Raw genomic sequence first — 24,008 nt, 5'->3', positions numbered from 1 at the left:
TCTTGTTTTTAAAAAAAAAAAAAAAAAAAAATTTCTACTTGCCTCCTATGTGCAGTGGTTTTGCACAGAGCAGCCTGGATCCTCCTCTTCTTGGGTCCCTCTTTACTGCTCCTGGCCCCTCTCTACTGTCGAATGCCTCCACAGCAAGCAGCTTGCTATGGGGGCACTTGAGCCAAGCTGCAGCTCCTGTGTGTCCATTCAGACACGGAGCAGCAGTTCGGCCCCGTCCCCTCTCTCCTGAATGGCTAACAGACTTTGACAGTTGCGGTAGCCAATGGCACCCCTGCTGTGTCTCAGCCAATCAGGAGGAGAGTCCCAGACGGCTGAGACACTCGTGGACAGAGATGGGGCTCCAGTAAGTATTAGGGGTGCCGGGGTGGCTGCTGCACACAGAAGGCTTTTTACCTTAATGCATATAATGCATTAAGGTAAAAAACCTTCTACCTTTACAACTCCTTTAATGGACCTTGTGTGACCATGAAGTATACAGCCTTAAGGATTTCATCTTAGGGTTTGGACATACTGAATATAGAATGTTCTTTAGATCAGAATCAGCCAGACATCACACAGCATCCATGAACCATCTTGGCAAGGACCAGCCTTAGATCAGGAGAAAAACAGAAGAGCTGCGCGCAGGGCAATGTCAGCAATTAAGGTCACTTTTGTTGAGAATAAAAAAGCATCAACTTCCATGTAAAAATAAAAAAGAGGATGCACATGCAGAGCTCCCAACGCACACCAATGAGCCAGCTGCCTCGCGTACAGGGGACACAGGCAGGGTTACCAACCATCGGTAGATTCATGGACAATTTGTAAAAATCTGCAATTTTTTTTTTTTTTTTTTTTTTTTTTAATCAAGGACTGATAAATTGTAATGCTGTGGTGTTGTGTTTTTTTTTTTTTTTTTTTTTTATCGTGACTGTGACATTGCGGCGGACAGATCAGACACTTTTGACACTATTTTGGGACCACTGACAGTTATACAGCGATCAGTGCTATAAATATGCACTGATTACTGTATAAATGTCATTGACAGGGAAGGGGTTAACACTAGGGGGTGATCAAGGGGTTAAATGTGTTAGGGAGTGATTCTAACTGTAGGGGGAGGGGAATGACTAGGGGAGGAGACTGATCGGTGTTCCTACTTAGTTTACACACACAGAGCCACGGCCCTGCTCTGTAACAAGTGATCGCTAGTGCCCGCCGGACATCGCGGCTGCCGGGGCACACGCATTGGCTCCTCTGTGACGCGGCGGCTACAGCCAGGAAGCGAAGGATGTCATATGATGCCCGCCCACGATAGGAAATCCCATCTGTGGATGTCATATGACAATGGGCGGGTAGGGAAGTGATAAATATTGATTGTTTTTAATTTTAATAGTTCTGTAATTTTTCAGGTTGCCAGTAAAAAAAGTTTCGTCAGTAAATTTTCCACGTTTTCAGTAAAAAATGCTGTGGGAGGTAGGCAACACATTTTTGGGTATTCAGCCTCTTTCTCAACCACACACTAGACACTGCATACACCATACGCAGCACACATGCTGCTGCACACTGGACATGGCACACATCATATATTCTAGATTTCAAATCTGTTTGGGATTTGACAAGGAAGTTTGGTTGGAGAGCTCAGTGAAGGTTTGTGGGGGGGCCACTTGGTAAAACCATGTCTGCTCTTGGTGGTGGTAATGATGTGGGTTGCCCTCTCTTAATTTGGCCCTACTCAGGCCCTAGCTGTTGTAAACTACTTTTCCTTGTCAAAAGAAGTTTATTGAGTATACAATGTTATAAAGATACATAAAGTAAGTTTACAAGGATCTATAAAGTAAGCTCATTGTTTTACAGTAGGGTTTATATAGGTAAATATCATGAAATTTCAAATATTAAACATTGGGTTCACATAAACCTAAATTAAAGAGATATATATATCATTTCCTTAGTTACTTTTGTAGGTATTTAAATGATTTATACCTACTATACATATTGTTTACAAGTAGAGTGTATATAGGTCAAATAAATTCTGATAATGAGCTTTAATCGTAAGGTGGAGAAAAGGAAAGAGAAAGAAGAAAAAGGTTTGAAAGGTAGAGGTATGGTCCACAAGGTTGTCCCGCTCGTCAGTTTATTATTCTTTTTAGTTCTCTTTGAAGCCTTAGAATGGGTGTCTCTGTAAGTCATTTAATCTGTTACCATGGCAACAGGACAGAGTCATTGAAGTTTGACAGTAACTGTTGTTTTATCCAAGGATGCCAAAGTTTTTCAAATTTTGGAATTTGATTTTGATCGATGGCTACCATCTTAGCATGGGACATTGTATTATTCATTCTGTGAATTGTTTCTGCTAGTACCAATGTAGGAGATATCCATGCCTTGGCCACTGTTTGTTTTGCAGCCGTTATTAGTTGGATCATAAGTTTGAATTGAGAGAGTGTTAACCATTCGGTTTTAGATTAAGTAAAGTTAAATATGGATCTGGTTGTATTATTTTTTTAAATATTTTAGATGCAATCACGAAGACTTCCTTCCAGAAGGTTTGGATTACTGGGCACGTCCACCATATGTGTAAATATGTGCCTATTTCTGGGCATCCTCGAAAACAAAGAGCTGAGGTATTAGGTGAATATTTTGCCACTCTAGCGGGTACAAGGTACCAGCGAGTTAGGACTTTATAATTTGTCTCCAGTGCTAAGATGTTGGGTGAAGATGACTTAGATGTGAGCCATATGTTAGACCAGTCCGTGTCTTCTAAAGTTCGTCCCAGGTCCTCCTCCCACCTCTGAACGTAAGCGGGTCTATTAAGATTTGCTACTCCATATAATTGATTATAAAGTGATGAAATTGTACCTTTAGCAAATTGATCTTTTGTACAGATTGATTCAAAAATGGATAATTGGGATAATGGTGTATCCCCCTTTAGGAATGGTGTATAGAAATTTTTGATTTGGAGATATCTAAATATCTCAGAGTTTGGTAGATCATATTTTTCTCTAAGCGATGGGAATGAAAGGAATGATTTAGATGCTATGAAGTCCTTTAGTGTCTGAATGCCTGATGTTGTCCAAGCTTTAAAAGAAATTGGGTAGATCCATGCCGGATAAAAGGCCGGATTTCTGATAAAAGAAAGGAGAGGATTGTGTGGAGATTGTAACTGATATTTGGTTTTTAGTTTATCCCAGAGAGATAAGAAGTGTTTAGTTATGGGATTATGAATTTTAAAGCGGTCTTTAGGATCAAGCCATAATAAATTTGATATTAATAGAGGGTCATTTTCTGAAGCCTCTATAAATACCCATAATGGGATTTCCTGTTTTGCATGGTATTTGGACAGACTAGCCAAATGTGCTGCTCTGTAGTAGTTAGTAAAATTAGGGTATCCCAGGCCTCCTTTATTTTTGGGAAGATGTAGTGTGTGTGTGTATAGGTATACGTGGTTTAGAAGAGCCCCATATAAACGAAGTTGCTCTTTTTTGTACTATTCTCAAAAAATAGGAAGGAATTGGAATAGGGAGGACTCTGAATAGATAAAGCAATTTGGGTAGAATAGTCATTTTGATTGCATTAATCTTCCCTATCCAGGATAAAGGAAGTTGCGACCATTGTTTTATTAGATTTGTGATCTGTCTTAACACAGGAGGATAATTGGTTGAGAATAAGTCAGAATGAGATGCTGTTAAATGAATTCCAAGATATGGGATTGATTTTTCTGCCCATGTGAATGGAAGTGCAGCCCTAGCCGGGATCAATTCCATGTTTGTGAGTGAAATATTAAGCACTAGGCATTTCTTAGGATTAATCATAAGGCCGGATAGGGCTGCAAATCCATCAAGAGCTGGTATTAAGTTAGGACCAGAGACCTGTGGTGATGATAGAAAAAGTAATATATCGTCTGCAAATATACATAATTTGTGTGTAATGCCTCCTACTTCAATGCCAGTTATAGTTTGGTTTGTTCTGATGTATTGGGCCATGGGTTCGAGTATAAGGGCAAATAATGGGCAACCCTGTCGGGTACCTCTTTCGATATTAAAGGCTTCAGATTTGTATCCAGCATATTTTATATAGGCTTTGGGTTTATTATATAATGCTTTGATCCATGTTAAAAAGTGGGGTCCAAAACCCCATTTTTGTAATGAATATTGCATATATTGCCAGGATACTGTGTCAAATGCCCTCTTAATATCGAGAGATAGAAAACATAAAGGGATTTTCCGTTTTTTAGCAATATGTGCCAATAACACTGCCCTGTGTATATTATCGCCTGCCTGTCTATTTGGCATGAAGCCTACTTGATCTCTATGTATTAATTTTCCTATAATGCTATTGAGGCGTTTTGCTATTATTTTTGCTAATAATTTAATATCGAGGTTTAACAGAGAGGCCGATAATTCACACAGGAAGTATCATCGGAAAGGGGTTTTGGGATCATGCAAACAATTGCCATTAGTGTTTCTTGCCGAAAAGAATGTCCATCTAGAAGTTTGTTAAAACTTTCAGTGAGAATGGGAGAGAGTATTTCTGAGAATGTTTTATAGTATAAAGCCGAGTAGCCGTCTGGGCCTGGTCTTTTGTTAAGTTTTAGGTCTTTTATGGCGTTAGCAACTTCATCTATAGTTCTAGGCTCATCCAAACTGCTTTTTTGATTCTGAGATAACTCAGGTAAGGTTATTTTTGAGAAGAAGGATTCAGCCTCTGTAGTATTAAATTCATTGTTTGTCTTGTATAAAGTTGCGAGATGTGAGTGAAATTTATGGACTATTTTAACTGGATTACAAGTGTAAACATTTTTTGATAATTTCAAACGTATTGGTTTGAAAGATTTGTTAGTTGAATTTAATGCCCGAGCCAAATATGTACCTGGTTTGTTTGTATTCATGTAGAAATTGTGTTTGGAGCGTTTGAGGGATTTATCAACTGACTCAGTGAGAAATAGATCGTATTCCAAGATAGATTTTTCCAGATGAGATTTTGTACTCTGAGATGGATTATCTTGAAATGATATGTAGGCTGCATTAAAATTGAGTTCTAGTTTTTTTGCTAGATTTTTGCGTTCCCGTTTTAAATAGTGCCATTTGTCTTTGTATTGTACCACGCAAGACAGGCTTATGAGCTTCCCACAGTGTTATTGGGGAGATGTCTGTTGTATTATTAATTGATATGTATTCCTTTAAAGTTTGTTCAATGGCCATCTGATGTAGTGGGTGTTTGAGCATTATGTCCGGTAAGTACCACGTTGGGTCATGCGCTTTTGGTATGGCTGAGGCTATAGTAGTGTATACTGCATTATGGTCAGACCACAGAATCGGAATTATATCTGATGCAATAATTTCTGGTATCATTCCTATTGTTAGAAAAATATGATCTATTCTGGTGAAGGTTTGATGAGGGTGCGAGAAATAAGTGAATTTCTTTTTCATTGGGTTACTTTCTCTCCACGAAACTACCAGATTGTATTTGGAAAGAAGTTGAGAAAAAGGTAATCTAGAGGTTATTTTGGATGGTGTAAAAGGTGATTTATCTAGAAATGGGAGGAGGACCTGGTTCGAATCCCCACACATTATCACTGTTCCTATTTTGTGTGTATTAATCACTTGTAATATATGTGAGAGGAATGGTGTAGGTTGTTTGTTAGGAGCGTAGTAGGAAATCACCGTGATTGCTGTATCCATTATATAACCCATGAGTATCAGGTATCTACCTTCTGGGTCTTTAATTTCTGATGATAAGGTGAATGGTGTGGATCAGTGAAATGCAATTAGAGTTCCCCTTTGCTTGGTACAGGCAGAAGCCGTGTAAATTTGTTGATAAAAAGGAGAAATATATTTTGGAGTAGAATCTTTGGTGAAGTGTGTTTCTTGGAGGCATACTATGTGAGCCTTCTTATTATGGAAAGTACGGAAGGCTTTGGTCCTTTTTTGAGGGACATTTATTCCCTGAACATTCAGGGAAAGTATATTCAGTGGTGCCATGGCAACAGATCAAATAGTTTTGACTTGCTTTTTGTTATGCAGAGCTGACTGCGCAGATCAACCTGTGTGGACTGAAGAGATGAATAGATAGAAAAGAAACCAGTGAATTCTGGAGTAAAGGGTAAACAAAAAACATATGAGATTAGATGATACATTGTATAAATTATTTTTTGCAAGTAATCACAATTTACCCGTGAAAGAGAATAAATATCTCTCTCAGGGGAATAAGTGCCTTCGTCACACTCCCACATAATATGGTTGGGAGAATGAGGAGAGCTAATGGGGGTACACGGATCTTCCGCTTACAGGAGAGAAGTGCTATGTCAAAAGACATCAAAATGATGTTTCATTAATTGGAGTGCAGAATATAGTTTTTGTTGAAATTATTTATTCCAGGGTGGTTGTATATTTGTTAGTCTTGCCCTAGGCTAAATAATTCAGTTAGAAAGGTACTGTTAATAACTTTGGTATTGATGAAGATAGTTTGAATTATTTTGGGATTTTAACCCTTTTAGAATAAACAATTACATATTTTATTCATATGTAACTGTTTAGATATGTTAACTCATAAAATTGAGGTTGTATTGCTTCAGATTAGAATAAACAAAAACATAATTCTAGGAACTAGTTAGGTAATAATATATTTGTTTTAAGAAAAGAAAGAAAAAGCTTCCATTACTTCTGGATTATTGAATATATTTGTCCTAAAAAGTAATAAAATCTATTGTTATTACCTGATAATATATAACTGAACAAGAATTTCCTTATTTCACTTATATATTCTAAGGCTATATGAATCAGAAGTAATAAGAAATATCACTGGAATGTAACATGATCCCACACAGTGTGTGACTATCAGAATGCAGTTACATTCAGTTATAAATACAGGTTTTTTATAGAGAACCATATCTTAGTATAATAAATGAAGAGATATCAGGAATTAGGATGTCAGTCCATTGAATCTTCTTGGTCCATGGATGATGTGGCATAACGGCCTCTTTTGTGAGAATGATGATTCCCATTTTGTTCTGAAATTTTGTGCTGCCTGAAGGTGAAGATGATGCCATTCTTCTGCGTGTGGGAGAGTTGCTGCTTGTGGGTTCTGTCAGATTTAATTTTAAAAGGGTTTGTTGTAGTTCATCTGCTGATCTGCTTCTGTAAATTGTACCTTGGTAGTTAAATCTGACTGAAAAGGGGAAGCCCCATTGATACATAATGTTGTGGCGTTGCAGTTCCATTAGTTGGGGTTTCTTGAATCGTCTTTTAGTAATAGTAAGTTGGGATAGGTCAGCAAAAAATTTGATAATTGTGTCCTTGAAAATTAAGTTCCTTTTTTTTCTCTTGCAGCAATTAGTATTTGTTCTTTCGTTCTGTAATAATGAAATTTTGTGATTATATCACGTGGGGGTCCATCTTTTTTTTTGGCTGTGAGGGCTCTGTGTACTCTGTCCAGTTCTAAACGTTCAATGGAGATATCTGGCTTTAGTTCTTGTAATAGAGCAGTAATAGTAGATTGCAGGTCTGTCACAGTTTCAGGTATTCCCCTTATGCGCAAGTTTGAACGTCTGGCTCTATTTTCGTAATCTTCGAGCTTAGTTTGAAGTATTAAATTCTCTTCTTTTAATTGTTCCAATTCTGTTTGAAATTACAACCCAAGTAAATATAATTTCATCCATTTTTATTTCTAAGGCTGCGGTGCGGCTTCCCAGCTCTCTTATTTCTTTGGTTAGGCTTTTTGTTATTTGGTCTGAGGTTTGTTTTAAAGCCTTATGAAGCATCTTTTCAAATTGTAATAATATTACTGGGGATGCTGAGGAGGCTTGTGGAGAAGTTTGTGAGAGGATTTGTTCTGTATCTGACTCAAATGGAGAGTATTGCTGTGACATTTTCTGTCTGTGAGAGCGCCCTGATGCTGTATCTTGTGAGGTGACTGGAGCTGCTTCAGCTGCAGTGAGTGCCTGTGAGCTCTTTGTGAGGTGATTTTTATTTCTGCCACGGTTTCCTCCCAGTACCATATTTCCTGCCCAAACTTTCAGAGTTTGTTCCCTGGGGCAAAAAGGTTCAAATGGATACCTTTTGAGCCTGCAGGCTCCGCTTTGTTCTTCTCTTCTCTCCTCAGCGGTGCGGAGCTCTAACAATGCATGTCTGCTCCGCTAGGCTCCGCCCATCTCCTGTAAACTACTTTTCAAGCAATATAATGCTCCATTCCCCCACATACTGTATTTTAACAGCCACCATAGTAAAGACTAAATATTAAAAAGTCTTCGAAAATTTCATTATGCATCTAAGCACAGAAAAAACGTGCAATATACTAACATTTTTTGATTAATATTTTATAAAGTGCAAAATATTTCACTATAAAAAATGTAAGTAGATAAACGCGAATGTGTGCCTTTTTGTATGCAGAAAGTGATCAGGTCCCTAATATACTGTAGTTTCTTACTGGTTGCTTTTCAGAAAGCAGTTTCCCAAAGTCTCCTGATACTCTGTGAATACCAGGTTGCTCTGTACTTGGGGTCATTACAGCCCTTTGCTTTGCATTGCCTGGTCATCTTCTTAACGTGACCCTTTTAACAGCTTATAAAGCTAAGCCTGTAAAAGAAAAGCATGTATACTTGCCTTTCCAGCCACCTTTTCTTAGAGGTTGTAAAGGCTTATTTTTTCATAAAATAATTAATAAACATCTTATACATACCTGCTCTGTGCAATAGTTTTTGCACAGAAGGGCCCTGAACCTCCTCCTTCTGGGGAGCCTGCTGGTACTCGTGCCCCCCCCCCCCCCCTTTTCAAGTGCCCAAATAGCAAGTTGCCTTCTAGGGGGCACTCATGCAGGCTCGACCCCCGACCTGGGCTATGTGCCTCAATAAACAGAGCAGCGGAGTATAGACACAGGACTCTGGACAGAATCACTTTAAATGTATATGTCTGGGCAAAACCATATTTAAAAAAAAAAAAAAAAAACATATTCATGTAACAGATATGTGAAAGTGTGCCACCGGCGCACTCAATGTGTTTTTAGATGTGAAATATTAAGATAATTTACATAAATTTTAATAAAAATTAAAACCCTTGGTTGCTGCAGTCAAAATAAACTATTCCTCCAACTGTGAAAGAATTGTGCAAAATATATGTGTATAAGGTGTTGACTGCGCTACCTTTCAAATCAATTTTTTACATATACATATGTGATTTTACATGACTCTTAATATCACCACTCAAATTCATCAATAAAAAAACTTATACAAATTATAAAGTGCAAAGTCCAAAATGTATCCACAGGAGTTTCCTGATGTAAAAAATTGATTTTAAAGGTAGCGCAGTCAACACCTTTATACACATATATTCATGTAACGCATACATGTTTTCCCAATGTTGTATCCCTTCTAACACTGCATGTACACACAAATTACCTGCTGATCCTTTATTGCTTTAGGGCTGGTTCACACTGGTGAGATTTGTGATACGACTTAAGTAATACAGAGTCACATCACAAGGGAAATCACATTATTTTTAATGGTGTCTGTTCACATCAATGTGATTATGTGGTGCAATTTTGAAAACGCTTCCTGTGCTACTTTGGTGCAATTGGGCTCCATAGCCACATCATGAAGTCTCATGAAGGTCGCACTACATGATTGCACTGAAAGTCCCTTCGGAATCGAGTCACCGTAGCATGAACTGAGTCAACGATGCTGCCTCTGTTGCCCTACCAGAGGTCTCACCTGCTGGACTAAAGAGAACAACCTTATATTATAGAGATGCATAGGTATTCACTAGTTCAGACGAGAACTGGGCATGGCAGGATCAATATAGGCATGTGTGCAGAAATTTTTTTTTTTTTTTTTCTTTTGCCTAGGCCTATTCTTTAGGTTTAAACTGGCTATCTGGACCACTATAGAGTATTTATCTATTTTACATTATGTTTTATTTACTATTTTTACTGCTATATTTGAAACTAACTGGAAAATTCTATGTGACAATTAAAACTTTTGAATGAACATCCTCAGTCCTAATTGGCCAATCGAGGAACAAGCAGCCTTTGATGTTTATCCTCCCTCCTAAGCCTTGCTACATATATTTTGCGGCAAAAGAACGCATTCTGCACGTTTTGTATTGGATCGTGTGTTGTATTACTACTTCTGTTCTGCTCTGTAATTCAGTTGGTGATTTGTTCCACTTGTTCTACCTCTCCAAACTAAGTACTGCAAATGTGATCTCTAGAACGAATCCTGTTGTGGCAAGATAGCTATAACTTACAGTCTCAGTAGAATTAGCAGACAGTGACTCAATCCAAATGACCTCCTGAAGATTGTAGAAACCTTTAATCCACAAACTTGTGCAGATCATAACTGATTAAATTAATGGGTAAAAAATAAATCGGTTTGTCTTAACTCCAGCAAGATACAGTACATGTGATGAATGGAGGCTAAAGCATGAAGAAGGGTGAGACTAACAACATTAGGTATCCCCTAGCTACAGAGTGAGGTGGGGACAAATTATTTAAAGGCAAACAAACAATGCATGTGTAACATGATACCGCTCATTATTTCATATTTTGTGTAAGTAAAGAATATACAAAAAATGTAATATACTGTGTGTGTATATGTGTGTGTGTGTGTGTGTGTGTGTATGTATATGTATATGTGTATATATATATATATGTATGTATGTATGTGTGTATATATATATATATGTGTATATATATATATATATATATATATATATATATATATATATATATATATATATATATATATATATATATACACACTTATACACACTTTACTGTAAAACTTGGTGTTTAATCTCATTCATATCATTTTTTTTTTCTTTAGGATGCCTTTTATCACTTTATTGCTGCCATATTCTACCTAAGTGCTTCAGTACTGCAGGCTTCTGCAACAATAGCGGCTTCGAATGTCGGCGGTCAAATCTATCAAGAGAACATCGCTGCAGTGGTAACTGTCATATTTATTTTGTAATCTCTAAGGACTAGTTTATACTATATCGGCTGAGCTGCTTTGCAGCACAACACAAGGGCATATAGAAAACAATTGTTTTCTACATGCCCTGTTTCCACCAAATGCAGACATACTGACCATGACCACTGATATTGACTACTGAAGAGTTGACAGATTTTAACATGTCACAACACAACCTTCCTCACTGCATGTCACCACACCAGGTACATTGCGACAAGCTAAAATCTGTCAGATCTTCAGTGGTCAATATTAGTGGTCAGTGCAGAAGTGACCCCTTACATTGGTGGACAGTGGAAAATTGCCCGCTAGCACTGGGGGGTCAGTGTAGGTAGGAAATCAAATCACCCCTGCTCATTGCTCAAGGAACCTCTAGCAACCTCAGGAGGAACCCTAGTTGAGGGAAGCTGCTGTATAGTGAGGTATGATGCCAAACCTACTAAAAAATTAATTAAGCGTTTAAATATTATATATATTTATATTCGGGCTAAAAATTTTTTTAGCGCTAATGATCTAGAAGTATTGTGCATATACAAGTGAAGAAAGCAAAAAAAAAAAATTAAAATGCACTGTTCCTTTAAATGTCCAAAGTGCAACATCCTTTAAGAGACATGTTCTCAGTTGAGTGCATATGAATATCCCAATCACATAAAAAAAATGGGAAATCTAAAATATTCAGTATATAATAAATAAAAAAATATAGTCCATCTAAACATTTCAAGACAAGAAATAAAAAAAAAAAGACAAACTTCACAATGATGCCTCTATAAATTCCACACCACCTCTGTGACAAACTCTTACCAGAAGGTGTTAACCCCACAAACAAATGAGTAGGTCACACAACGCTCAAGCATGTGTACAATCCCCCAGGTCTGGCATGGTATCCTCCAGCAACCAATAATGTCAGCAGATCTCAAGCATATACTGTATATAATCACCCAGGTTAAAACCGTATCCTCCAGGAATTACCATTGGCAGCAGATCTCAGAATTGTCATACAAAAAGTAAAGTGCTCCCACCTATATAAATGGTAATAACTCACATAAGGTCAGCTAAAAACATTCCACACCACCAAAAACATGGAGTCCCACTCCTAGAACTTCCAAACATGGTCAGCGCATTGCTATTTCCTATGTGTTTCTTCATAAACTGACATTATTAGGGCTAATGTGTAAATAGTGTGCACATGGAAAACAATCAGAATTCCTGACTAAGGTTTAAACCTAGACTATAAAACTTACATTTGGAAACCTGTTATTGTGCGCAAGAGAAAACTTACCTCTTAGGACAGTTTGCATACATCTACCCTATTGTATTCTATCGTACATTAAAATATATATTTTTTGTTCTGCAGGTATTTGCCTATATTGCAACAGTACTCTATGTGGTCCATGCAGTGGCATCTCTGTTCAGATGGAAAAGATCTCCTTAAAGTCCTAAAAATATGAAATGCAGATGGAAAAGTCTTCTGTGTTGCTTTTTAAATGTGTAGGTTTGCTGAACATACAGACAATTACATCTAGGTCAGTTTTAACAATGGCTTAAAGTGACAAGCTACATTTATTTTTTACATTGATCGTTCTAAAATATCAAGTATACCATGGCTGTGTGTGTTTGTTTTGTTTTTTTTTTTTTTGTTTTTGTTTTTTCCCCTTACCATTGTTGTCAAGCCTCCTTTTTTTTTGTCCTGTGCATGCTTCCTATCCTTCTCCCTGATACACCTCACCACTACCAATTTAAAGCGAGGAGTGTTTTTATTCCTGGTCACATGATCACGTTATACATACCATACTACAATTCACATAGAATTTAATGTAAGCACAAAGGTGTATAGTCCATCTCGGGAGCATGCAGTAGAGGGTGGCTATGTTCACATACACAGTGAGGCATGGAGAATGAATGTAGCCACCATAGAACAGGAAGTCTGAGAATAGCAGAATAAAGCTTACATTTGAGAGATGAAACCAGGAAAGAGATATTATATTAAAACATATTGCTTTTATTTTATAAAAAATGTGAGTTTTGTGTCATTTTAATTGGATCAGAAAAAATAAGTTAAAATGTCTATTTTATCTGCATATAGCTGTCCATAGTAAAGCACTGAGAGTAATAAACTCTGAGAAATCTGTCCGCTAAGGGTGCAAGTGCTATTACCATTATCCCAGTACAAAAAGAAACACTATAATCATGCCACACATCTGATAAAGTCCCTTTTACCTACTTGAAATATATTTTGCTATGGCTGCTTAGTATCGTGAGGCCTATTTAAAGGGCATGGATAGTGTATTATCAGTGAATATATAGTCTGAATTATTACTGCAGTGTTTACCTTACAGCAATGTTTGGTGTGACTTTCACGGTTTTAATTTAAGAGATTTGTAGATTACCACTACAGGGAGCTTTTTTTTTTTTTTTTCCTCATTCTCATTCAACCCTTCTACATAAAGCGGAATTTCACTTATCCTCCGCCCCTCCCCTCACCCTCCACCTCTATTGGCAGTGTTTTGGGGTTTTTTTGGGAGTGGGGTAACTTTTCCTGACAGGTACCCACTTCCGCCGAGGTGAAAATAGTAGAGGTTGCCACTCCCCCCAACCTCCTGAGACATGTCACAGTCCCAGGAGGCAGTGGGACCAGTCCTGTCTCATGGAGAGGAAGTCACAACCAAGATGGTGGTGCCATGGACCTGAAGACCAGTGAAGACAACGCTGGACTCCTGGACTGGTAAGTACCTGTTAATTAAAAATCTGCAGCCACAGTCACTGCGCTTTCTGAACGGCCAGTGGGGGAAGGAGAAAGGGGGACAAACTTCTGAGTGATCTAGCTGCGGCAAGATCTCTTGGAAGTGGGGATGGGTACCTGTCAAAAACCGATACCCCTAACACCCCCCCCCCCCCCCAAAGGGGCCAAATGTGGCACTAGAGGGAAGGAGGCAGATATGAGGAGCTTCCACTTTTGGGTGGAGCTCCACTTTAACTACCTGCAGTTCCTCTTTAACAACTGTTGAAATATATCAGTCATGTTGTGAGTGCATTTTGACTGAGTCAGCTGAGGAATTGATTTGCTTTCTGAGAAGGTAACTCATTGACATTATGAGGTTGATTTACTAAAGGGAAAAAAAATGCATTGCCTCCAGAGCTTGGTAAACGAGCAAAAGCTCTGCTGACTTCCACCATCCAAACATGCACGCAAAAATGCTATTTTACTTTATTTGCCTTGCACGTGATTGAGTACTCTTTGCAAAGTGAAGACTTGCCTCATTTACTTATCTCTGGAGCAACTGCACTTGCAAAGTCTATTTGCCTTTAGTAAATCAATCCCTGTGTAGCACAGACAAGCATTTTAATGCCTCTCAGACAATTTTTTCCTGTTTTTTAGATGTTCCTACTTTAGCTGTGTTTTAGATGCATTTAGTCACATTTACACTGTTTAGCTTCATTTAGAGTGTCTAATCTGATCCTGGATGCTCAGAATTTTTTTCTAAGAGCAGCTAAACTGGACGCGCCTAAATGCAGATAAATTGTCAATTTGAATGGAGCCATTGAAAAATCATTACATGCATTTTTATGTAATTTTTATAGGGCATTTGTAAATGTCTTCTAAATGCATATAACTGCAGGTTTGACGGTGTCAGTGTAAACCAGGCTTTGGAGTCTATGATAAATGCAATGGATCTCCTTTTGGAGTGAAACATACTGGATGGAAGGGCTCAGGTGGGTGGAGTAGCATGCATGTCAATCAGGTTTTACATTTAAATACATACAGTATTTTACCAAAAAAAAAAAAAATTAATTAAAATAGGAAATCGTACTTTAAATTTTGGCAGAAGCTTATTCCACTTCTACCTCTTCATTAGATTATATAGTAGGAACATGAATGGGTTTACAACTAGGAGGAATGTAATTAATAGTTTTTCATTCTCCTTTTCTTTTTCAAAACGTATTTACACAGTAAAAAAAAAAAAAAAAAAAAATATATATATATATATATATATATATTTTCAATACTACTTCTCTTTTTGTGTGTGTTTTCATTTTTTTTATGCTTTTTGTACTCATTCGGTGAAAGGGATTATTTCATTTTGCCAGTAAGAAATAGAATATTTGCATGTTTTAAAGAAATCTTGCCATGTCTTTGCTGTACTTTTTTGAATTTGGAAAAGTAATAAACAAAGTATTAAACAACTGATGAAAGATGAAACATCTTTTGTTGCTATTGGTTACATTACTCTAAATGGTCAGACCTTTTACTAGATTTAAGTTCATACTTGTCAAACATGTATATACGGTATTTACTTGTGTATAACATACTTAATTTATGTATGTCTTCATGCTAATCCTGTAACTTGTAATATTATTAGTCCACTTCTTAATATATTCAAAATAATTCCAATGTGTTTAATCTGCAAATAAAATCTATACTATACAGTTTGACGTTCGTGATTTAATAGGATCGTTGCTTTACCTATAGACGGTCTAAAACCAATTGCTTAAAGAGGAGTTCCGCCCTCCCACGAAAAAATGTATTAATATTAGGACACTTACCTGTCCAGGGTTCCCGCGATGTTGACACCCCAGCAGATTTTCAGATTTGCTCTCAGGTGCTGCCACCGCCTTTCGGCTTCATGGCCGGTTCCCTATTGTGCATACGTGAAGCGCGCTTTCTAACTGGCCCAGCACCGGAGGAAGGAGGAGGAGGACTGATCATCTGAGGGACGGCACTGCGGCGCAGTCTCCCAGAAGTGGAGAAGGGTACCTGTCAAGAACATGTATCCATTCCTCCCCCTGAAAGGTGCCAAGTGTGGCACTGGAGGGGGAGGAAAGCAGATAAGTGGAGCTTCCACCTTTGGGTGGAACTCCACTTTAAATCTCGGATAAGATTTTACCTCTTTAATGTTGTGACAATTATGTATACCCCCTCTCCCTACACAGAGATTTTCTAGCTCAGGGCACAATCTAGGCACGAGCAGACTGAGAATAATCATTGCTGAGGGTGGGTAACTCCTAATACACACACACACACACACACCCACAGTAGCTGCCACCACCATGTGTCACGTGTTTTAATGCAAATATGTTTACAGCATCTATTACAATTCTGACCTAAGTTTCATTTTTTTTTTAAAGCCGCACAAGTGACGGTACTTACATTGAATGAGGGATGTCTGTCATGCTGCAAGCTGTTATTCAGTCCTCTGCCCAAAATTTGGTGTTTTTTTTTTTTCCACTTTTAGAGATACCAGTAAACATGATAAATAGCCCCTAATGGGGCCCAGACAGCAACAAAAAACCTGTTTGGTGTTCTAATCCCTCTCCACTCTGTTCAAAATTATGAAAAAAAAGTTTTGTCTGTATCACTCACTGCCACAACCAGACAGGAGTGTAACAGTGTTTACAATACAATTAGTTTTCTTCAAGAATGGAACAAATGCTTTTCTGCTTAGGGCAGTTAGATTTATCTTAACTATGAGCTCCAGGCTCCCCCAAAAAGATTAAAAGTCAGCAGCTACAAATACTGTAGTTGCTGACTTTTAATTTAAGAACCCTTAACTGTCCAGGGATCCAGCATTGTCCTTATCAGAGCCGATTCTTCAATCGGCTTAGATTGCAGGCATTGTCATTTTGCAGCTTCACAACCAGTTTCCTACTGTGCATACGTAAACTGCACTGCACTTTGTGAATGGTCCCACAGTCTTCTGGGACCTGTGATGTGTCCCAGAAGGCTGCGGGGGAAGGAGGGGGCCATGCTTGCGGCTCAGATCACTGATAACCAGGAACCTAATTTCTCCCCCCCCTCCAAAAAGTGCCAAATGTGCCGGTGGGGGGGAGGAGGATGCCAACAAGTAGAATTGCCCCTTTTGGGTGAAATTCTGCTATTTAGGAAAAACAATGCAAGAAAATATGTACAGAAAAAAATAGAAATTTGGAGAACCCAAACTTAGTGGTGAATTACATTTAAATGTGTACCAATGCTAACAATTTTTGAAAAATTACCGTACATTGGAGAGAGGCAGAGAATTCTTGTCATGATGCTTCATGGGACATGGAAAAAACAAATCTTTTAAATTACAGTTTGGAGGATTCCACAGCTGTACATTGTGTTGTGGAACTGCGTGTTTTTTTTTCTGAAAGTCTTAGTGAACATTCTGTTGCAGCACATATATATATATATATATATATATATATATATATATATATATATATATATATATATATATATATATATATATATATATATATATATATATATATATATATATATATATATATATATATATATATATATATATATATATATAATTTTTTTTATATTATAATATAATTTTTTTTTTTTTCTAAAAGAAGTTGGAGAAAGAAAAGACATACTGGGGATGATTTACTAAAAGCAAATAGCCTGTGCACTTTGCAAAGTGCAGTTGCTCCAGAGCTTAGTAGATAAGGTAAAGATTCCCTTTGCAAAGAATACCCAATCACATGTAAGGAAAATTAAAAAAAAAATGAATTTTTGCTTGCACATGATTGGATGATGGAAGTTAGCAGAGCCCCTGCTCATTTACTAAAGCTCTGGAGCAACTGCTCTTGCAGAGTGCAACTGCACTTTGCAACGTTCAGTCTATTTGCCTTTAGTAAATCAACCCCACTGTGTATATAATAGGCAACAACGGAGCATAATCATCCAATACAGAAACAAAATGTTACAAATATGTCCTCCACATATAATATAAATCGAAAGACCAGTGTGTGAATATCGGCACCATTTCAAGGTGCCGAACAGTACAGATAAATGAGTTGCATAACATTGACCTGAAACAAAGATAGGGCGAAAAATATAAAAAGATCAAAACCTGACTTCCATGTGGTAGCCGCATCTACAAAGGTGTGACGAAGAGCCCACTCCACCAAAAGTTGCATATTCCAAAAGAGAAGAGAATGGGACAATAAATGAAGAGGGTGTTGGGGAGGGGGTTGGGTATATCCCACCTCACTGGACAATCTCCCACACTTCCATATGGACCAGATGCCGGGGGGACATATCCTGCAACAGAACTAAAATTCTAGAAAATGACAAATTTTATTAAATTTAGGGATTGTTTTGTAGAGTCGAGCTGTCAAATATTCCATATTGTAAACATCGAGAATACATTTATGCAGATCTGTTCGGGAGGGCGGTAATTGCTACTTCCATTTTAGGGCTATTAACCACTTCAGTCCCAGAAGAATTTCCCCCCCATCCTGTCCGGGCCATTCTTTGCGATACAACACTGTGTCGCTTTAACTGACAATTGCGCAATCGTGCGATGCTGTACCCAAACAAAATTGATGTCCCTTTTTTTTCCCCACAAATAGAGCTTTCTTTTGGTGGTATTTAATCACCTCTGCGGTTTTTATTTTTTTGCAAAAAATATATAAACGAAAGTGCTGCGCTAATCCAGTAAAGTGTAACTATGTGGTAGTGTGCAGTAAGACAAGATATAGAAAAAAAATATGTGGAGGGGTATACGGGTAATGTGTCTGTCTGCACAGTATCCTGTGAAGAAAATTCAACTCAAACAATGTAAAGAGGTGGATATCTATTCTGTATCAGTGCAGTGTGTGCAGGGAACCAATAGGTATAGTCCTCTTGCACACCTAGTGCTAATAGAGCTTGTGCAAATGAACCTTAAAGTGCTATAGTGTCACTGTGCAACCCGTATCAAAAAATGTAATCGTTAAAACATGTGTATACCAACGATATGTGTATACAGACAACAAATAATAAATATCACGAAAATAGCATATCAAAAAAAAATTTTAAATAAAATATATGGATAAAGAAAGTGCAAATATTGCAAGGTGTATATATATGGACACAAAGTGAAAAACTATCAAAAATAAATAATGTGCAAAAAACGCATCAGTGCAACATAAGTGTGTGACATCACTATATATGACCCAAATAGAAAATGCCACTAGAAATATAGCTGCGTGAAGTCCAATGACAGCTGATCATGTGATGTAAACAGAGCCGGCGCGAGGAGGAAAAAAAAAACCCGATCACGGCGATCTTCTAACACAAGGCAATAGGCAGCAGTGCTGCCTACCAGTGCCCACCAGCGTCACCCATCAGTGCCCACAGTGCCAACAATCAGCGCCACCCATCAGTGCCCACAGTGCCACCCATCAGTGCCCACAGTGCCACCCATCAGTGCCACCCATCAGCACCCACATCAGTGCCACCCATCAGCACCCACATCAGTGCAACCTATCAGTGCCCATCAGTGTCACCTACCAGTGCCCATCAGTGCCACCCATCAGTGCCCCCCCATCCGTGGTACCCATCCGTGCCACCCATCTGTGCCACCCATCCGTGGCCATCAGTGCCGCCTTAACTGTGCCCATCAGTGCTGCCTTATCTGTGCCTATCCGTGCCCATCAGTGTAGCCTATCAGTGCCCACCAGTGCTGCCTCATCAGCGCATATCAATGAAGGAGAAAAATTACCTGTTTGCAAAATTTTATAACAAACTATTAAACATGATTTTTTTTTTTTTTCAAAAATGTCCATCTTTTTTTGTTTGTTTAGCAAAAAATAAAAATCCCAGATGTGATCAAATACCACCAAAAGAAAGCTCTATTTGTGGGAAAAAAATGATAAAAATTTCATTTGGGTACAGTGTTGTATGACCGCGCAATTGTCATTCAAAGTGCGACAGTGCTGAAAGCTCAAAATTGGTCTGGGCAGGAGGGGGGTTGAAGTGCCCAGTAAGCAAGTGGTTAAATAGTCTTAGCATTACAGTGAATGAGCGGCCATTTTCCTATGGCCCGGTGTGATGTCATGGCGGCCATGTTTGGAGAGATCAGTCTCCATACACGTGCGCGGCCATTTTCTTGGTTAGAAGGCACATTAATAGTGCCGAGGGCTGGAGTCTATGCTGAATCAGCGGCCATTTTCTTGTGGCCTAGTGCAGTGTGCCGGCGTCCATGTCTCAGGAGATTATATCTGCGGCTGTAGACTGAGCATTGCTCGTACCATAGACGCCAGTGGCACGCTGTTGAGACTATGTAGCCGCTAATAAAACTATGGGGAACAAGTTGACACAAACAGTGCTATGAATATAGCACCTTTAGGTGGCGGCTCGATAAACCTGATACTAATAATATTTTTAAAAATCGCACATATAACCGCAAATATAAAAACTGACAGGCACTGACACAGATCTGGATTGACGAGCTCGCCGCTCGTAGGATATACACGTGATATACAACTGCTCCATGTGAGTACATGCTGTTAACTTGAATAAAAGTATCATCTTGCTCAAAATACTACACTATCTGGCATCCCCCTTTTTTTGTTCCTCCATATGTTAACTCTGCTATTGTTGATGCTGGTACTGAGGGATTAAAGCGCAGGGACCATCGGCTCCGGCCCCGGGGACCCCAAAAGAGAAACCATCTCCTCCATTTACATTCTATGCGGTTGTCCCATTGCCGCAAGGTAAGGGGCCACTACTTATCTGCGTGTGTTTGAGCACGAAGAGGACAAACACCCTCTCTCTTTCGGCACCCCACCGAGTGTTTGTTGCACATTTGGATTTTAAAAGGATCACTGAATATTTCCTCTGAGTCTGCACTGGCACATATGCTTCATTGTATTTGCAAAGATTTGGTTTGGACTTCACGCAGCTATATTTCTAGTGGCATTTTCTATGTGGGTCATATATAGTGATGCCACACACTTATGTTGCACTGATGCGTTTTTTGCACATTATTTATTTTTGATAGTTTTTCACTTTGTCCATATATATACACCTTGCAATATTTGCACTTTCTTTATCCATATATTTTATTTAAAATTTTTTTTGGATATGCTATTTTCGTGATATTTATTATTTGTTGTCTGTATACACATATCGTTGGTATACACATGTTTTAACGATTACATTTTTTGATACGGGTTGCACAGTGACACTATAGCACTTTAAGGTTCATTTGCACAAGCTCTATTAGCACTAGGTGTGCAAGAGGACTATACCTATTGGTTCCCTGCACACACTGCACTGATACAGAATAGATATCCACCTCTTTACATTGTTTGAGTTGAATTTTCTTCACAGGATACTGTGCAGACAGACACATTACCCGTATACCCCTCCACATATTTTTTTCTATATCTTGTCTTACTGCACACTACCACATAGTTACACTTTACTGGATTAGCGCAGCACTTTCGTTTATATATTTTTTACATCATCTATGGGTTTTGTTTGATCCCATTCAGTGTTTGCAGCTGTCCATATGCACCACTGTTCTCCAAGGTAGCGCAGGAATAATTTATACAAATTTTATTTTTTTGCGCTATAAACAAAAAAAGAGCGACAATTTTGAAAAAAAAAACACAATTTTTTTACATTTTGCTTTAATAAATATCCCATTTTTTTACAAAAAAATAACACATTTTTTTCCTCAGTTTAGGCCGATATGTATTCTACATAGTTTTGGTAAAAAAAAAAGAAAAATATCGCAATAAGCGTATATTGTTTGGTTGCGCAAAAGTTATAGCGCCTACAAAATAGGTTATTGATTTATGGCTTTTTTTTTTCCTTTATAGTAATGGCTTTTATAGGGACTGCAACATTGCGCGGACAGATCGGACACTTTGGACACTTTTTTTAAACCATTGACATTTACAGTATACAGCGATCAGTGCTAAAAATAGCCACTGATTACTGTGTAAATGTCACTGCTAGGGAAGGGGTTAACACTAGGGGGCGATCAAGGGGTTACATTTGTTCCCTAACTGTGTATTATAACTGTAGGGGGATGGGACTAACTGGGGGAGGAGACTGATCGGTGTTCCTATATACTAGAAACACAAGATCTGTCTTCTCTCCCCTGACAGAGCGTGGATTTGTGTGTTTATACACACAGATCCCCGTTCCTGCTCTGTCAGGAGCGATCGTAGCCCTAGAAGATAATGTACAAACAAAAAATGACACACCAGTCTAGTGCATTACCCCACGATATTTATTAAGAAATAGTTGTCATATCTTATACTCACAAACATATGAATTAAAAAAATGTAATTCATATGTTTTGACTATAATTTGTGATCACTATTTCTTATTAAATACTGTGAGAATGCATTAGGCTAGTGTGCCCTCTTTTGTTTGTTCTTTGTAGTGGCTTCAGAACAACCCCAGCCTGGGAGGGCAGCAAGGCTTGAGGCTATATCTCCCTGTCATGGAGTCATTCTCAATACCTTTTACTGAGATATCACACTTTTGCACAGGAGATTTTTTTTTTTTTTGTTGTCTCTAGAAGATAAATGTACCTGATCAAGAGGAATTGGTGAGCCAAAAAGGATTCCAGAAGAGAGCATGTTGATTCCCAAAAGAAACGTATTTAAGGGAATTGCCAAGAGATGTGGTACAATGTTCCTATAGACTTGTTGCATCGCCAACAAGTAGAAGGTAATATTGGATTGATAGCATGTAAAATTTCAGGTGTAAGGTACCAATGAAACAAAATCTTATACTGATTTTCCTTATAAAGTGTACATATGGACGTTATCCCAGATAGTTTCCCATTACTCCAACTCCAGGGTCTGGCTTATGGAGCCTTCCCACTTTATCATATACAGTAGCTATGTTTGGGAAATGGTCCTCCTTCTTTTTTTTTTTTTTTTTTTTAATAAACAATAAGATTAGCTTATGGCAGCAGCACCCCAATTTTGATTCAATTACAATTTAAATAGAAGCAACACACAACAATAATCACTCGCTAGTTTAAATAGAAGCCCTAAAAAATAACTGTTGTAGCACCAGGAATGTAGTGTGTGCCTACCTTCTTCTTTGACTTGACAACACAGTGTGGGGAATGTAAAGTTCGGGGAACCAGCTAGATGGCAGGACACAGGCTTTTTAGTCAAAAGGTGGTTTATTAAACTTAAATAGGTTCACAGCAGCAAAAACAAAAGAGAGATATTTTTCTCACCGACTTGCAGAGTCCAGAACTGCTATCGCAGTTAAACAGTACTTGATTTCTGTTGCAGGTAGCTTCCCCTGCCAGGAGGCTTCTAGCCAGGACACTGCCATTCACTTGTATCACTGTACACAAAAAAACACCATCCACAGTCTCCTCTACACTAAGGTGACCAGATTTTTAAAATGAAATCCGGGGACATTTTTTTTTTTTTTTAACAAGTAACGGCAGCAATCGACAACTCTTTGCCCGTCTCCGCCGCCCGCCTCACAGCCTGTCTAGTCTAAAGCCCCATACACACTATCAGATTTTCTGCTGATTTTTGTCTTCAGATTTACGAAAACCATGTAGTGCAAGGGCCTGCCTGATTGCATACACAATGAAACTCCTAAGGTTTGACCTCATATTATATGGTTTTGGTAAATCTGAAGGGAAAAAAAATCAGCAGAAAATCTGATAGTGTGTATGGGGCTTTAGACTAGACAGGCTGTGAGGCGGGCGGCGGAGACGGGCAAAGAGTTGTCGATTGCTGCCGTTACTAGTTAAAAAAAAAAAAAAAAAAAAATCGAAAACTCTTTGCCCGTCTCCGCCGCCCGCCTCACAGCCAGCAGACAATCTGATAGTGTGTATGGGGCTTTACTCTTCGGGCCCTGGCTACTACTGGGTGGGGAGCAGAGGAAGATCACTCCACTAGGGAAGGCAATGAGATAAGCAGGCAGGTGGCTGGCCGGGACTTGAGCCAAGGCAGAAGAACATGCGAGTGAAGCTGAATGGGCATGCGCCTGAAACTGAAGAAATAGTCCCTCCGCTCTGACTAGCACATGATCATCAGAAAGGGGCACAGATAATGGTAAAAAATAAACCCCCATAAGCTAGTAGAAGCGGCAGAGGAGGGGGGGGGGTGCAATTCAGATTTTTTTCTTTTTATTCAGCACGGGCTGTCTTTGAAATTGCCCCAGCCCCTGTTCAAATCCAATCCGGGGACAAAACTGGGGACAGATTTGGTCCGGGGACAGTGTCCTCAATCCGGGGTCTGTCTGGTCACCCTACTCTACACTCCTCCACACTCACAACTTCCTGTCTTGTTTAAAACCCACTTCCTCTGTCAG

The 24,008-nt window shown here is 38.6% G+C and overlaps 1 protein-coding gene across 2 annotated transcripts in view; it reads left to right on the top strand.

Moving 5' to 3' along the window:
- LOC141140660 (myelin and lymphocyte protein-like) overlaps positions 1–24,008 on the top strand; it is a 398,217-nt gene that overhangs the window by 77,895 nt on the left and 296,314 nt on the right. Inside the window, exons 3-4 of one of the 2 annotated variants that reach the window (XM_073628059.1) lie at positions 10,799–10,921; positions 12,297–15,367. The exons of the other annotated variant lie outside the window; for it this stretch is intronic. Of the exons in view, the coding sequence (XP_073484160.1) occupies positions 10,799–10,921; positions 12,297–12,374 (201 nt within the window). The 3' untranslated portion in view covers positions 12,375–15,367. Of the gene's footprint in view, positions 1–10,798; positions 10,922–12,296; positions 15,368–24,008 lie in introns of those variants that run through there. 2 annotated transcript variants of the gene reach the window in all.

This window comes from Aquarana catesbeiana, linkage group LG04 (genome assembly GCF_042186555.1).
Source record: "Aquarana catesbeiana isolate 2022-GZ linkage group LG04, ASM4218655v1, whole genome shotgun sequence".
NCBI lineage: Eukaryota > Metazoa > Chordata > Amphibia > Anura > Ranidae > Aquarana > Aquarana catesbeiana.
This window is presented reverse-complemented; position numbering and strand designations above follow the sequence as displayed.